The 17,038-nt window shown below is 49.5% G+C and overlaps 1 protein-coding gene across 5 annotated transcripts in view; it reads left to right on the top strand.

The window, feature by feature from the left end:
- Window positions 1-17,038, top strand: part of CAD (carbamoyl-phosphate synthetase 2, aspartate transcarbamylase, and dihydroorotase) — a 617,432-nt gene that overhangs the window by 325,382 nt on the left and 275,012 nt on the right. For all 5 annotated transcript variants that reach the window (XM_069233593.1, XM_069233597.1, XM_069233596.1 and 2 more), the window contains exon 35: window positions 16,520-16,661. In XM_069233593.1, the coding sequence (XP_069089694.1) occupies window positions 16,520-16,661 (142 nt within the window). The remainder of the gene's footprint in view (window positions 1-16,519; window positions 16,662-17,038) is intronic.

Raw genomic sequence — 17,038 nt, 5'->3', positions numbered from 1 at the left:
ACACGAACTCCACAGCACCATAATGGCTACACTGAAAACTGGGAAGTTTGGTATCAAACTTCTCAGCACAATAAATGCACACTGATGCCAGTGTACATTTTATTGTAAAATACACCCCAGAGGGCACCTTAGAGGTGCCCCCTGAAACTTAACCGACTATCTGTGTAGACTGACTAGTTTTAGCAGCCTGCCACAAACTGAGACATGTTGCTGGCCCCATGGGGAGAGTGCCTTTGTCACTCTGAGGCCAGTAACAAAGCCTGCACTGGGTGGAGATGCTAACACCTCTCCCAGGCAGGAATTGTCACACCTGGCGGTGAGCCTCAAAGGCTCACCTCCTTTGTGCCAACCCAGCAGGACACTCCAGCTAGTGGAGTTGCCCGCCCCCTCCGGCCAGGCCCCACTTTTGGCGGCAAGGCCGGAGAAAATAATGAGAATAACAAGGAGGAGTCACTGGCCAGTCAGGACAGCCCCTAAGGTGTCCTGAGCTGAGGTGACTCTAACTTTTAGAAATCCTCCATCTTGCAGATGGAGGATTCCCCCAATAGGGTTAGGATTGTGACCCCCTCCCCTTAGGAGGAGGCACAAAGAGGGTGTACCCACCCTCAGGGCTAGTAGCCATTGGCTACTAACCCCCCAGACCTAAACACGCCCTTAAATTTAGTATTTAAGGGCTACCCTGAACCCTAGAAAATTAGATTCCTGCAACAAGAAGAAGGACTGCCCAGCTGAAAACCCCTGCAGCGGAAGACCAGAAGACGACAACTGCCTTGGCTCCAGAAACTCACCGGCCTGTCTCCTGCCTTCCAAAGATCCTGCTCCAGCGACGCCTTCCGAAGGGACCAGCGACCTCGACATCCTCTGAGGACTGCCCCTGCTTCGAAAAGACAAGAAACTCCCGAGGACAGCGGACCTGCTCCAAGAAAAGCTGCAACTTTGTTTCCAGCAACTTTAAAGATCCCTGCAAGCTCCCCGCAAGAAGCGTGAGACTTGCAACACTGCACCCGGCGACCCCGACTCGACTGGTGGCGATCCAACACCTCAGGAGGGACCCCAGGACTACTCTGATACTGTGAGTACCAAAACCTGTCCCCCCTGAGCCCCCACAGCGCCGCCTACAGAGGGAATCCCGAGGCTTCCCCTGACCGCGACTCTTTTGAACCTAAAGTCCCGACACCTGGGAGAGACCCTGCACCCGCAGCCCCCAGGACCTGAAGGACCGGACTTTCACTGGAGAAGTGACCCCCAGGAGTCCCTCTCCCTTGCCCAAGTGGAGGTTTCCCCGAGGAATCCCCCCCTTGCCTGCCTGCAGCGCTGAAGAGATCCCGAGATCTCTCATAGACTAACATTGCGAACCCGACGCTTGTTTCTACACTGCACCCGGCCGCCCCCGCGCCGCTGAGGGTGAAATTTCTGTGTGGACTTGTGTCCCCCCCGGTGCCCTACAAAACCCCCCCTGGTCTGCCCTCCGAAGACGCGGGTACTTACCTGCAAGCAGACCGGAACCGGGGCACCCCCTTCTCTCCATTCTAGCCTATGTGTTTTGGGCACCACTTGGAACTCTGCACCTGACCGGCCCTGAGCTGCTGGTGTGGTGACTTTGGGGTTGCTCTGAACCCCCAACGGTGGGCTACCTTGGACCAAGAACTGAACCCTGTAAGTGTCTTACTTACCTGGAAAAACTAATCAAAACTTACCTCCCCTAGGAACTGTGAAAATTGCACTAAGTGTCCACTTTTAAAACAGCTATTTGTCAATAACTTGAAAAGTATACATGCAATTTTGATGATTTGAAGTTCCTAAAGTACTTACCTGCAATACCTTTCGAACGAGCTATTACATGTAGAATTTGAACCTGTGGTTCTTAAAATAAACTAAGAAAAGATATTTTTCTATATAAAAACCTATTGGCTGGATTTGTCTCTGAGTGTGTGTACCTCATTTATTGTCTATGTGTATGTACAACAAATGCTTAACACTACTCCTTGGATAAGCCTACTGCTCGACCACACTACCACAAAATAGAGCATTAGTATTATCTATTTTTACCACTATTTTACCTCTAAGGGGAACCCTTGGACTCTGTGCATGCTATTCCTTACTTTGAAATAGCACATACAGAGCCAACTTCCTACATTGGTGGATCAGCGGTGGGGTACAAGACTTTGCATTTGCTGGACTACTCAGCCAATACCTGATCACACGACAAATTCCAAAATTGTCATTAGAAATTCATTTTTGCAATTTGAAATTTTTCTAAATTCTTAAAAGTCCTGCTAGGGCCTTGTGTGTTAAGTCCCTGTTTAGCATTGTCTTTTAGAGTTTAAAAGTTTGTTAAAAGTTTGAAATTAGATTCTAGAAACAGTTTTAGATTCTTTAAAAAGTCTTCCAACTCTTAGCAAAATAATGTCTGATACAGAGATGAATGTGGTGGAACTCGACACCACACCTTACCTCCATCTTAAGATGAGGGAGCTAAGGTCTCTCTGTAATATCAAAAAAATAACCATTGGCTCCAGACCTACCAAAATTCAGCTCCAGGAGCTGTTGGCAGAGTTTGAAAAAGCCAACCCCTCTGATGATGACATCACAGAGGAAGAAATTAGTGACTTGGAGGCCAATGTCCCTCCTCCAGTCCTAAATAGGGAGAACAGGACCCCTCAAGTCCTGTCTCCAACTGTGTTAGTCAGAAATAGTGAGTCCCTCACAGGAGGGTCCCACATTTCTGAAATCACTGAGGATGCTCTCAGTGAAGATGACCTCCTGTTAGCCAGGATGGCCAAAAGATTGGCTTTAGAGAGACAGCTCCTAGCCATAGAAAGGGAAAGACAAGAGATGGGCCTAGGACCCATCAATGGTGGCAGCAATATAAATAGGGTCAGAGATTCTCCTGACATGTTAAAAATCCCCAAAGGGATTGTGACAAAATATGAAGATGGTGATGACATCACCAAATGGTTCACAGCTTTTGAGAGGGCTTGTGTAACCAGAAAAGTGAACAGATCTCACTGGGGTGCTCTCCTTTGGGAAATGTTCACAGGAAAGTGTAGGGATAGACTCCTCACACTCTCTGGACAAGATGCAGAATCTTATGACCTCATGAAGGGTACCCTGATTGAGGGCTTTGGATTCTCCACTGAGGAGTACAGGATTAGGTTCAGGGGGGCTCAAAAATCCTCGAGCCAGACCTGGGTTGACTTTGTTGACTACTCAGTGAAAACACTAGATGGTTGGATTCAAGGCAGTGGTGTAAGTAATTATGATGGGCTGTACAATTTATTTGTGAAAGAACACCTGTTAAGTAATTGTTTCAATGATAAACTGCATCAGCATCTGGTAGACCTAGGACCAATTTCTCCCCAAGAATTGGGAAAGAAGGCGGACCATTGGGTCAAGACAAGGGTGTCCAAGACTTCAACAGGGGGTGACCAAAAGAAAGGGGTCACAAAGACTCCCCAGCAGAAGGGTGATGAGACAACCAAAACTAAAAATAGTAAAGAGTCTTCTACAGGCCCCCAAAAACCTGCACAGGAGGGTGGGCCCAGAGCCTCTTCACAAAACAATGGGTACAAGGGTAAAAACTTTGATCCCAAAAAGGCCTGGTGTCATAGCTGTAAACAGCATGGACACCAAACTGGAGACAAGGCCTGTCCCAAGAAAGGTTCCACTCCAAACTCCCATCCAGGTAACACTGGTATGGCTAGTCTCCAAGTGGGATCAACAGTGTGCCCAGAGCAAATCAGGGTCCACACTGAAGCTACTCTAGTTTCTGAGGGTGGGGTGGATTTAGCCACACTAGCTGTCTGGCCGCCTAACATGCAAAAATACAGACAGCAACTCTTAATTAATGGGACTAGAATAGAGGGCCTGAGGGATACAGGTGCCAGTGTCACCATGGTGACAGAGAAACTGGTTTCCCCTGGCCAATACCTGACTGGAAAAACTTACACAGTCACCAACGCTGACAATCAGAGAAAAGTACATCCCATGGCAATGGTTACTTTAGAATGGGGAGGGGTCAATGGCCTGAAACAGGTGGTGGTCTCCTCAAATATCCCAGTGGACTGTCTGCTTGGAAATGACCTGGAGTCCTCAGCATGGGCTGAGGTAGAACTAAAAACCCATGCAGCAATGCTGGGTATCCCTGAACTGGTGTGTGTGAAAACAAGAGCACAGTGCAAGGCACAGGGTGAAAAAGTAGAGCTGGAGTCTGGAAAAATGGCCCAGCCTACCAAGAGAACAGGAAAGTCAGTTGGGAAACCAACTGCAACACAGCAAAAGAAAGGGAACCTCTCTTCTCAGGAAGAAGTTCTGCCCTCTGAGGGAACTGAGCCTTTGGAGCTTGAACCTTACCAGGTTGAGCTCTTAGGCCCAGGGGGACCCTCAAGGGAGGAGCTGTGTAAGGGACAAGAAACCTGTCCCTCTCTTGAAGGCCTTAGGCAGCAAGCTGCTGAAGAGTCCAAAGGCAAGAAAAATGGAACACATAGGGTCTATTGGGAAGATGGACTCCTGTACACTGAGGCCAGAGACCCCAAACCTGGTGCCACTAGGAGAGTGGTAGTGCCTCAGCTGTTCAGGAAGTTCATCCTAACATTGGCCCATGACATTCCCCTTGCTGGACATTTGGGACAAACCAAGACGTGGGAGAGGTTAGTCAACCACTTCTACTGGCCCAATATGTCCAACATGGTTAAGGAGTTTTGCCTCTCCTGCCCCACCTGTCAAGCCAGTGGTAAGACAGGTGGGCATCCAAAGGCCCCCCTCATTCCACTTCCAGTGGTGGGGGTGCCCTTTGAAAGAGTGGGTGTGGACATAGTTGGTCCACTAGAACCTCCCACAGCCTCAGGAAATATGTATATCCTGGTAGTAGTGGATCATGCTACCAGGTATCCTGAAGCTATTCCCCTTAGGTCGACTACTGCCCCTGCAGTAGCCAAGGCCCTCATTGGTATCTTTACCAGAGTGGGTTTCCCTAAGGAGGTGGTGTCTGACAGAGGTACCAACTTCATGTCAGCATACCTAAAGCACATGTGGAATGAGTGTGGAGTGACTTATAAATTCACTACACCATACCATCCACAAACTAATGGCTTGGTTGAGAGATTCAACAAGACATTAAAAGGCATGATCATGGGGCTCCCAGAAAAGCTCAAAAGGAGATGGGATGTCCTCTTGCCATGTCTGCTTTTCGCTTACAGAGAGGTGCCACAGAAGGGAGTAGGATTCTCACCCTTTGAACTTCTGTTTGGTCATCCTGTAAGGGGACCACTTGCCCTTGTTAAAGAAGGCTGGGAGAGACCTCTCCATGAGCCTAAACAGGACATAGTGGACTATGTACTTGGCCTTCGCTCTAGAATGGCAGAGTACATGGAAAAGGCAACCAAAAACCTTGAGGCCAGCCAACAGCTCCAGAAGTTTTGGTATGACCAAAAGGCTGCACTGGTTGAGTTCCAACCAGGGCAGAAAGTCTGGGTTCTGGAGCCTGTGGCTCCCAGGGCACTCCAGGACAAATGGAGTGGCCCTTACCCAGTGCTAGAGAGGAAGAGTCAGGTCACCTACCTGGTGGACCTGGGCACAAGCAGGAGCCCCAAGAGGGTGATCCATGTGAACCGCCTTAAGCTCTTTCATGACAGGGCTGATGTGAATCTGTTAATGGTAACAGATGAGGATCAGGAGGCAGAGAGTGAACCTCTCCCTGATCTTCTGTCATCAGACCCAAAAGATGGCACAGTAGATGGAGTGATCTACTCAGACACCCTCTCTGGCCAACAGCAGGCTGATTGTAGGAGAGTCCTACAACAGTTTCCTGAGCTTTTCTCCCTAACCCCTGGTCAGACCCACCTGTGTACCCATGATGTGGACACAGGAGACAGCATGCCTGTCAAGAACAAAATCTTCAGACAGTCTGACCATGTTAAGGAAAGCATCAAGGTGGAAGTCCACAAGATGCTGGAATTGGGAGTGATTGAGCGCTCTGACAGCCCCTGGGCTAGCCCAGTGGTCTTAGTCCCCAAACCTCACACCAAAGATGGAAAGAAAGAGATGAGGTTTTGTGTGGACTACAGAGGGCTCAATTCTGTCACCAAGACAGATGCCCATCCAATTCCAAGAGCTGATGAGCTCATTGATAAATTAGGTGCTGCCAAATTTCTAAGTACCTTTGACTTGACAGCAGGGTACTGGCAAATAAAAATGGCACCTGGAGCAAAAGAAAAGACAGCATTCTCCACACCTGATGGGCATTATCAGTTTACTGTTATGCCCTTTGGTTTAAAAAATGCCCCTGCCACCTTCCAAAGGTTGGTGAATCAAGTCCTTGCTGGCTTGGAGTCCTTTAGCACAGCTTATCTTGATGATATTGCTGTCTTTAGCTCCACCTGGCAGGATCACCTGGTCCACCTGAGGAAGGTTTTGAAGGCTCTGCAATCTGCAGGCCTCTCTATCAAGGCATCCAAATGCCAGATAGGGCAGGGAACTGTGGTCTACTTGGGACACCTTGTAGGTGGAGGCCAAGTTCAGCCACTCCAACCCAAGATCCAGACTATTCTGGACTGGGTAGCTCCAAAAACCCAGACTCAAGTCAGGGCATTCCTTGGCTTGACTGGGTACTACAGGAGGTTTGTGAAGGGATATGGATCCATTGTGACAGCCCTCACTGAACTCACCTCCAAGAAAATGCCCAAGAAAGTAAACTGGACTGTGGACTGCCAACAGGCCTTTGACACCCTGAAACAGGCAATGTGCTCAGCACCAGTTCTCAAAGCTCCAGATTATTCTAAGCAGTTCATTGTGCAGACTGATGCCTCTGAGCATGGGATAGGGGCAGTTTTGTCCCAAACAAATGATGATGGCCTTGACCAGCCTGTTGCTTTCATTAGCAGGAGGTTACTCCCCAGGGAGCAGCGTTGGAGTGCCATTGAGAGGGAGGCCTTTGCTGTGGTTTGGTCCCTGAAGAAGCTGAGACCATACCTCTTTGGGACTCACTTCCTAGTTCAAACTGACCACAGACCTCTCAAATGGCTGATGCAAATGAAAGGTGAAAATCCTAAACTGTTGAGGTGGTCCATCTCCCTACAGGGAATGGACTTTATAGTGGAACACAGACCTGGGACTGCCCATGCCAATGCAGATGGCCTTTCCAGGTTCTTCCACTTAGAAAATGAAGACTCTCTTGGGAAAGGTTAGTCTCATCCTCTTTCGTTTGGGGGGGGGTTGTGTAAGGAAATGCCTCCTTGGCATGGTTGCCCCCTGACTTTTTGCCTTTGCTGATGCTATGTTTACAATTGAAAGTGTGCTGAGGCCTGCTAACCAGGCCCCAGCACCAGTGTTCTTTCCCTAACCTGTACTTTTGTATCCACAATTGGCAGACCCTGGCATCCAGATAAGTCCCTTGTAACTGGTACTTCTAGTACCAAGGGCCCTGATGCCAAGGAAGGTCTCTAAGGGCTGCAGCATGTCTTATGCCACCCTGGAGACCTCTCACTCAGCACAGACACACTGCTTGCCAGCTTGTGTGTGCTAGTGAGGACAAAACGAGTAAGTCGACATGGCACTCCCCTCAGGGTGCCATGCCAGCCTCTCACTGCCTATGCAGTATAGGTAAGACACCCCTCTAGCAGGCCTTACAGCCCTAAGGCAGGGTGCACTATACCATAGGTGAGGGTACCAGTGCATGAGCATGGTACCCCTACAGTGTCTAAACAAAACCTTAGACATTGTAAGTGCAGGGTAGCCATAAGAGTATATGGTCTGGGAGTCTGTCAAACACGAACTCCACAGCACCATAATGGCTACACTGAAAACTGGGAAGTTTGGTATCAAACTTCTCAGCACAATAAATGCACACTGATGCCAGTGTACATTTTATTGTAAAATACACCCCAGAGGGCACCTTAGAGGTGCCCCTTGAAACTTAACCGACTATCTGTGTAGACTGACTAGTTTTAGCAGCCTGCCACAAACTGAGACATGTTGCTGGCCCCATGGGGAGAGTGCCTTTGTCACTCTGAGGCCAGTAACAAAGCCTGCACTGGGTGGAGATGCTAACACCTCTCCCAGGCAGGAATTGTCACACCTGGCGGTGAGCCTCAAAGGCTCACCTCCTTTGTGCCAACCCAGCAGGACACTCCAGCTAGTGGAGTTGCCCGCCCCCTCCGGCCAGGCCCCACTTTTGGCGGCAAGGCCGGAGAAAATAATGAGAATAACAAGGAGGAGTCACTGGCCAGTCAGGACAGCCCCTAAGGTGTCCTGAGCTGAGGTGACTCTAACTTTTAGAAATCCTCCATCTTGCAGATGGAGGATTCCCCCAATAGGGTTAGGATTGTGACCCCCTCCCCTTAGGAGGAGGCACAAAGAGGGTGTACCCACCCTCAGGGCTAGTAGCCATTGGCTACTAACCCCCCAGACCTAAACACGCCCTTAAATTTAGTATTTAAGGGCTACCCTGAACCCTAGAAAATTAGATTCCTGCAACAAGAAGAAGGACTGCCCAGCTGAAAACCCCTGCAGCGGAAGACCAGAAGACGACAACTGCCTTGGCTCCAGAAACTCACCGGCCTGTCTCCTGCCTTCCAAAGATCCTGCTCCAGCGACGCCTTCCGAAGGGACCAGCGACCTCGACATCCTCTGAGGACTGCCCCTGCTTCGAAAAGACAAGAAACTCCCGAGGACAGCGGACCTGCTCCAAGAAAAGCTGCAACTTTGTTTCCAGCAACTTTAAAGATCCCTGCAAGCTCCCCGCAAGAAGCGTGAGACTTGCAACACTGCACCCGGCGACCCCGACTCGACTGGTGGCGATCCAACACCTCAGGAGGGACCCCAGGACTACTCTGATACTGTGAGTACCAAAACCTGTCCCCCCTGAGCCCCCACAGCGCCGCCTACAGAGGGAATCCCGAGGCTTCCCCTGACCGCGACTCTTTTGAACCTAAAGTCCCGACACCTGGGAGAGACCCTGCACCCGCAGCCCCCAGGACCTGAAGGACCGGACTTTCACTGGAGAAGTGACCCCCAGGAGTCCCTCTCCCTTGCCCAAGTGGAGGTTTCCCCGAGGAATCCCCCCCTTGCCTGCCTGCAGCGCTGAAGAGATCCCGAGATCTCTCATAGACTAACATTGCGAACCCGACGCTTGTTTCTACACTGCACCCGGCCGCCCCCGCGCCGCTGAGGGTGAAATTTCTGTGTGGACTTGTGTCCCCCCCGGTGCCCTACAAAACCCCCCCTGGTCTGCCCTCCGAAGACGCGGGTACTTACCTGCAAGCAGACCGGAACCGGGGCACCCCCTTCTCTCCATTCTAGCCTATGTGTTTTGGGCACCACTTGGAACTCTGCACCTGACCGGCCCTGAGCTGCTGGTGTGGTGACTTTGGGGTTGCTCTGAACCCCCAACGGTGGGCTACCTTGGACCAAGAACTGAACCCTGTAAGTGTCTTACTTACCTGGAAAAACTAATCAAAACTTACCTCCCCTAGGAACTGTGAAAATTGCACTAAGTGTCCACTTTTAAAACAGCTATTTGTCAATAACTTGAAAAGTATACATGCAATTTTGATGATTTGAAGTTCCTAAAGTACTTACCTGCAATACCTTTCGAACGAGCTATTACATGTAGAATTTGAACCTGTGGTTCTTAAAATAAACTAAGAAAAGATATTTTTCTATATAAAAACCTATTGGCTGGATTTGTCTCTGAGTGTGTGTACCTCATTTATTGTCTATGTGTATGTACAACAAATGCTTAACACTACTCCTTGGATAAGCCTACTGCTCGACCACACTACCACAAAATAGAGCATTAGTATTATCTATTTTTACCACTATTTTACCTCTAAGGGGAACCCTTGGACTCTGTGCATGCTATTCCTTACTTTGAAATAGCACATACAGAGCCAACTTCCTACAGCGTCCGCAGAGCTTCGGATGATGCTTCCGGACCTAACGGCAGGAAAAAGAATCTGAAGATGGTGACCACGCACAGAGGCTTCTGGGGTGCCTGCCTGGTGTCCTGGGAGGGATTGACATGGCACTAAATGGCCACAGACAACGCCCATGAAAAAGAATACAGAGGAAAACAAGCATTTGCAATGCAACGGGTCTCCCGTTTGCTCATGTTATAGCTGATAGCGTTGTAAACTCCTAACCCGACTTTTCACCTATATGGCAAAAGTGCATTTATATACTTAACCCGAAAAAGTGCAATTAACTATGTAAAGCGCTCGACTTCTGCCAAGCGAGATCACGTTCGTAAATTAGAGAAAAAAGTCCACGAGCCCCAATGGAAAACAGCGAGCCTCGCATGTTTTCTGTACTTGGTCGCTGCGCTCGAGGAGGGCTAGCCACCAGAAAAGGCATGACATATGCGTGCTTTTGACTAATGAAAGCAAGCAGATTTTATTAGGCAAACCCACAAACCAATAAAAAAACACTGACGTGACGTTGACAGGGCTCCAAGCCCATTTCTGAATACTAAAGAGTCTCGCTGCGATACGCATGCACGAGCCATGCAGCGCAGGCTCGACCCTAAAAAGGACGAAGAGCATTCCAAACCAAAACCATTAGATGGTTTAGTAATGCACAGCATGTGAAGCTAGACGTTTCTTCAAGCTGCAAAGCTACTCCTACTGGTAGGTATTGTAGGAAGTTGGCTCTGTATGTGCTATTTCAAAGTAAGGAATAGCATGCACAGAGTCCAAGGGTTCCCCTTAGAGGTAAAATAGTGGTAAAAATAGATAATACTAATGCTCTATTTTGTGGTAGTGTGGTCGAGCAGTAGGCTTATCCAAGGAGTAGTGTTAAGCATTTGTTGTACATACACACAGACAATAAATGAGGTACACACACTCAGAGACAAATCCAGCCAATAGGTTTTGTTATAGAAAAATATCTTTTCTTAGTTTATTTTAAGAACCACAGGTTCAAATTTAACATGTAATATCTTGTTTGAAAGGTATTGCAGGTAAGTACATTAGGAACTTTGAATCATTTCAATTGCATGTATACTTTTCAAGTTATTCACAAATAGCTACTTTAAAAGTGGACACTTAGTGCAATTTTCACAGTTCCTGGGGGAGGTAAGTTTTTGTTAGTTTTACCAGGTAAGTAAGACACTTACAGGGTTCAGTTCTTGGTCCAAGGTAGCCCACCGTTGGGGGTTCAGAGCAACCCCAAAGTTACCACACCAGCAGCTCAGGGCCGGTCAGGTGCAGAGTTCAAAGTGGTGCCCAAAACGCATAGGCTAGAATGGAGAGAAGGGGGTGCCCCGGTTCCGGTCTGCTTGCAGGTAAGTACCCGCGTCTTCGGAGGGCAGACCAGGGGGGTTTTGTAGGGCACCGGGGGGGACACAAGCCCACACCGAAATTTCACCCTCAGCAGCGCGGGGGCGGCCGGGTGCAGTGTAGAAACAAGCATCGGGTTCGCAATGTTAGTCTATGAGAGATCAACGGATCTCTTCAGCGCTGCAGGCAGGCAAGGGGGGGCTTCCTCGGGGAAACCTCCACTTGGGCAAGGGAGAGGGACTCCTGGGGGTCACTTCTCCAGTGAAAGTCCGGTCCTTCAGGTCCTGGGGGCTGCGGGTGCAGGGTCTTTTCCAGGCGTCGGGACTTAGGTTTCAGAGAGTCGCGGTCAGGGGAAGCCTCGGGATTCCCTCTGCAGGCGGCGCTGTGGGGGCTCGGGGGGACAGGTTTTGGTACTCAGTCGTAGAGTAGTCCGGGGGTCCTCCCTGAGGTGTTGGTTCTCCACCAGCCGAGTCGGGGTCGCCGGGTGCAGTGTTGCAAGTCTCACGCTTCTTGCGGGGAGATTGCAGGGTTCTTTAAAGCTGCTTCTTGAAACAAAGTTGCAGTCTTTTTGGAGCAGGTCCGCTGTCCTCGGGAGTTTCTTGTCTTTTTCGAAGCAGGGCAGTCCTCAGAGGATTCAGAGGTCGCTGGTCCCTTTGGAAGGCGTCGCTGGAGCAGAGTTCTTTGGAAGGCAGGAGACAGGCCGGTGAGTTTCTGGAGCCAAGGCAGTTGTTGTCTTCTGGTCTTCCTCTGCAGGGGTTTTCAGCTGGGCAGTCCTTCTTCTTGTTGTTGCAGGAATCTAATTTTCTAGGGTTCAGGGTAGCCCTTAAATACTAAATTTAAGGGCGTGTTTAGGTCTGGGGGGTTAGTAGCCAATGGCTACTAGCCCTGAGGGTGGGTACACCCTCTTTGTGCCTCCTCCCAAGGGGAGGGGGTCACAATCCTAACCCTATTGGGGGAATCCTCCATCTGCAAGATGGAGGATTTCTAAAAGTTAGTCACCTCAGCTCAGGACACCTTAGGGGCTGTCCTGACTGGCCAGTGACTCCTCCTTGTTTTTCTCATTATTTTCTCCGGCCTTGCCGCCAAAAGTGGGGGCCGGGCCGGAGGGGGCGGGCAACTCCACTAGCTGGAGTGTCCTGCGGTGCTGTGACAAAGGGGTGAGCCTTTGAGGCTCACCGCCAGGTGTTACAGCTCCTGCCTGGGGGAGGTGTTAGCATCTCCACCCAGTGCAGGCTTTGTTACTGGCCTCAGAGTGACAAAGGCACTCTCCCCATGGGGCCAGCAACATGTCTCTAGTGTGGCAGGCTGCTGGAACTAGTCAGCCTACACAGATAGACGGTTAAGTTTCAGGGGGCACCTCTAAGGTGCCCTCTGGGGTGTATTTTGCAATAAAATGTACACTGGCATCAGTGTGCATTTATTGTGCTGAGAAGTTTGATACCAAACTTCCCAGTTTTCAGTGTAGCCATTATGGTGCTGTGGAGTTCGTGTTTGACAAACTCCCAGACCATATACTCTTATGGCTACCCTGCACTTACAATGTCTAAGGTTTTGTTTAGACACTGTAGGGGTACCATGCTCATGCACTGGTACCCTCACCTATGGTATAGTGCACCCTGCCTTAGGGCTGTAAGGCCTGCTAGAGGGGTGACTGACCTATACTTGCATAGGCAGTGAGAGGCTGGCATGGCACCCTGAGGGGAGTGCCATGTCGACTTAATCGTTTTGTTCTCACTAGCACACACAAGCTGGCAAGCAGTGTGTCTGTGCTGAGTGAGAGGTCTCCAGGGTGGCATAAGACATGCTGCAGCCCTTAGAGACCTTCCTTGGCATCAGGGCCCTTGGTACTAGAAGTACCAGTTACAAGGGACTTATCTGGATGCCAGGGTCTGCCAATTGTGGATACAAAAGTACAGGTTAGGGAAAGAACACTGGTGCTGGGGCCTGGTTAGCAGGCCTCAGCACACTTTCAATTGTAAACATAGCATCAGCAAAGGCAAAAAGTCAGGGGGCAACCATGCCAAGGAGGCATTTCCTTACAGGTATCCATTTACTTACCTGTAACTACAGTTCTCCAAGGTTAGTCTTTACTAGATTCACACACGACCTTTCCTTTTCCCATTTCATGAGGTTTTTTCACTTTTATTAGTAACGAGCAGCAAACGTCTGACAGTTAGTGCCTAGGGAGTAGGGGACGAGGGGGCTTGCGAAAAGGCTCATGATCTAAGCATCCAACTAGCCATAGGTTGGATCATAAAATGAGGTAGCCAGCCTCCATATATTTTGTGGCTGTTTCAAATGTGAGTACTTTACTGCACAATCCTATAACATTGTTGTAAGGAAATGCCTCCTTGGCATGGTTGCCCCCTGACTTTTTGCCTTTGCTGATGCTATGTTTACAATTGAAAGTGTGCTGAGGCCTGCTAACCAGGCCCCAGCACCAGTGTTCTTTCCCTAACCTGTACTTTTGTATCCACAATTGGCAGACCCTGGCATCCAGATAAGTCCCTTGTAACTGGTACTTCTAGTACCAAGGGCCCTGATGCCAAGGAAGGTCTCTAAGGGCTGCAGCATGTCTTATGCCACCCTGGAGACCTCTCACTCAGCACAGACACACTGCTTACCAGCTTGTGTGTGCTAGTGAGGACAAAACGAGTAAGTCGACATGGCACTCCCCTCAGGGTGCCATGCCAGCCTCTCACTGCCTATGCAGTATAGGTAAGACACCCCTCTAGCAGGCCTTACAGCCCTAAGGCAGGGTGCACTATACCATAGGTGAGGGTACCAGTGCATGAGCATGGTACCCCTACAGTGTCTAAACTAAACCTTAGACATTGTAAGTGCAGGGTAGCCATAAGAGTATATGGTCTGGGAGTCTGTCAAACACGAACTCCACAGCACCATAATGGCTACACTGAAAACTGGGAAGTTTGGTATCAAACTTCTCAGCACAATAAATGCACACTGATGCCAGTGTACATTTTATTGTAAAATACACCACAGAGGGCACCTTAGAGGTGCCCCCTGAAACTTAACCGACTATCTGTGTAGGCTGACTAGTTTTAGCAGCCTGCCACAAACCGAGACATGTTGCTGGCCCCATGGGGAGAGTGCCTTTGTCACTCTGAGGCCAGTAACAAAGCCTGCACTGGGTGGAGATGCTAACACCTCCCCCAGGCAGGAGTTGTCACACCTGGCGGTGAGCCTCAAAGGCTCACCTCCTTTGTGCCAACCCAGCAGGACACTCCAGCTAGTGGAGTTGCCCGCCCCCTCCGGCCAGGCCCCACTTTTGGCGGCAAGGCCGGAGAAAATAATGAGAAAAACAAGGAGGAGTCACTGGCCAGTCAGGACAGCCCCTAAGGTGTCCTGAGCTGAGGTGACTCTAACTTTTAGAAATCCTCCATCTTGCAGATGGAGGATTCCCCCAATAGGGTTAGGATTGTGACCCCCTCCCCTTGGGAGGAGGCACAAAGAGGGTGTACCCACCCTCAGGGCTAGTAGCCATTGGCTACTAACCCCCCAGACCTAAACACGCCCTTAAATTTAGTATTTAAGGGCTACCCTGAACCCTAGAAAAGTAGATTCCTGCAACTACAAGAAGAAGGACTGCCTAGCTGAAAAACCCCTGCAGAGGAAGACCAGAAGACGACAACTGCCTTGGCTCCAGAAACTCACCGGCCTGTCTCCTGCCTTCCAAAGATCCTGCTCCAGCGACGCCTTCCGAAGGGACCAGCGACCTCGACATCCTCTGAGGACTGCCCCTGCTTCGAAAAGACAAGAAACTCCCGAGGACAGCGGACCTGCTCCAAGAAAAGCTGCAACTTTGTTTTCAGCAGCTTTAAAGATCCCTGCAAGCTCCCCGCAAGAAGCGTGAGACTTGCAACACTGCACCCGGCGACCCCGACTCGGCTGGTGGCGATCCAACACCTCAGGAGGGACCCCAGGACTACTCTGATACTGTGAGTACCAAAACCTGTCCCCCCTGAGCCCCCACAGCGCCGCCTGCAGAGGGAATCCCGAGGCTTCCCCTGACCGCGACTCTTTGAACCTAAAGTCCCGACACCTGGGAGAGACCCTGCACCCGCAGCCCCCAGGACCTGAAGGACCGGACTTTCACTGGAGAAGTGACCCCCAGGAGTCCCTCTCCCTTGCCCAAGTGGAGGTTTCCCCGAGGAACCCCCCCCTTGCCTGCCTGCAGCGCTGAAGAGATCCCGAGATCTCTCATAGACTAACATTGCGAACCCGACGCTTGTTTCTACACTGCACCCGGCCGCCCCCGCGCCGCTGAGGGTGAAATTTCTGTGTGGACTCGTGTCCCCCCCGGTGCCCTACAAAACCCCCCTGGTCTGCCCTCCGAAGACGCGGGTACTTACCTGCAAGCAGACCGGAACCGGGGCACCCCCTTCTCTCCATTCTAGCCTATGTGTTTTGGGCACCACTTTGAACTCTGCACCTGACCGGCCCTGAGCTGCTGGTGTGGTAACTTTGGGGTTGCTCTGAACCCCCAACGGTGGGCTACCTTGGACCAAGAACTAAGCCCTGTAAGTGTCTTACTTACCTGGTTAACCTAACAAATACTTACCTCCCCTAGGAACTGTGAAAATTGCACTAAGTGTCCACTTTTAAAACAGCTATTTGTGAATAACTTGAAAAGTATACATGCAATTTTGATGATTTGAAGTTCCTAAAGTACTTACCTGCAATACCTTTCGAATGAGATATTACCTGTAGAATTTGAACCTGTGGTTCTTAAAATAAACTAAGAAAAGATATTTTTCTATATAAAAACCTATTGGCTGGATTTGTCTCTGAGTGTGTGTACCTCATTTATTGTCTATGTGTATGTACAACAAATGCTTAACACTACTCCTTGGATAAGCCTACTGCTCGACCACACTACCACAAAATAGAGCATTAGTATTATCTATTTTTACCACTATTTTACCTCTAAGGGGAACCCTTGGACTCTGTGCATGCTATTCCTTACTTTGAAATAGCACATACAGAGCCAACTTCCTACAATTGTTTACCCAGAACTTCAGCCTATCAATCTAGAGTTTTCAATGAGGAACTGTAATTCATCAAACTTTTTCACAAATTAGTTTTGTAAACAATTTTGTGTCATTTGCTTTTGTACTTTCTTAATTCTAACTCCTAATTTGTTCTCTGTGCGAGTGGTATAATGGTGTACTATAATTTTTCCCAGTAGATAATATATTATGTTCTAAACTTCTGTGATTTTCCAGACTCCAGAACATCCCCGCCATACGGTGCAGAGTGAGGTTATCCGCAGCAGAGCTCCGAGTCCGCGCAGGATGGGCCCCGCCGGTGACGGACGCTTCCACCTGCCTCCCCGCATTCATCGAGCATCCGACCCAGGGCTCCCAGGTTAGACACCGCTTTCAGCAAAACATGCCTCCCAGCTAACCAGAACCATCTCCATGTTCCTCTGCAGCATGCTGAACTGCTGGAGTCTTCTGCATTAGCAGGGAATAGTCTCTCAAATCCTTAGGTCTCCAGAAACGTGGGTGCTGTCCAAGTGCTTATTTCTTTCTTTATTGCTACAAGTGAAAATCTTCAGCACCCTACTCCATTTCTGGCCTTGAATGTGACAGCAGCTTCTTTTTAACTTGAGCAAGCCCAGGTTATTCTCTCCCCATCAAATATTTGTTTTTAGAGGATTATTGCAAATAGTGTTTAGTATTTTTGATAGTTTTTTTTTTATTTGGTTTTTCATTGTTAAATATGTTTGGGCCATTGGGCCG

The sequence above is a fragment of the Pleurodeles waltl genome, chromosome 5 (assembly GCF_031143425.1).
Source record: "Pleurodeles waltl isolate 20211129_DDA chromosome 5, aPleWal1.hap1.20221129, whole genome shotgun sequence".
Lineage (NCBI taxonomy): Eukaryota > Metazoa > Chordata > Amphibia > Caudata > Salamandridae > Pleurodeles > Pleurodeles waltl.
This window is presented reverse-complemented; position numbering and strand designations above follow the sequence as displayed.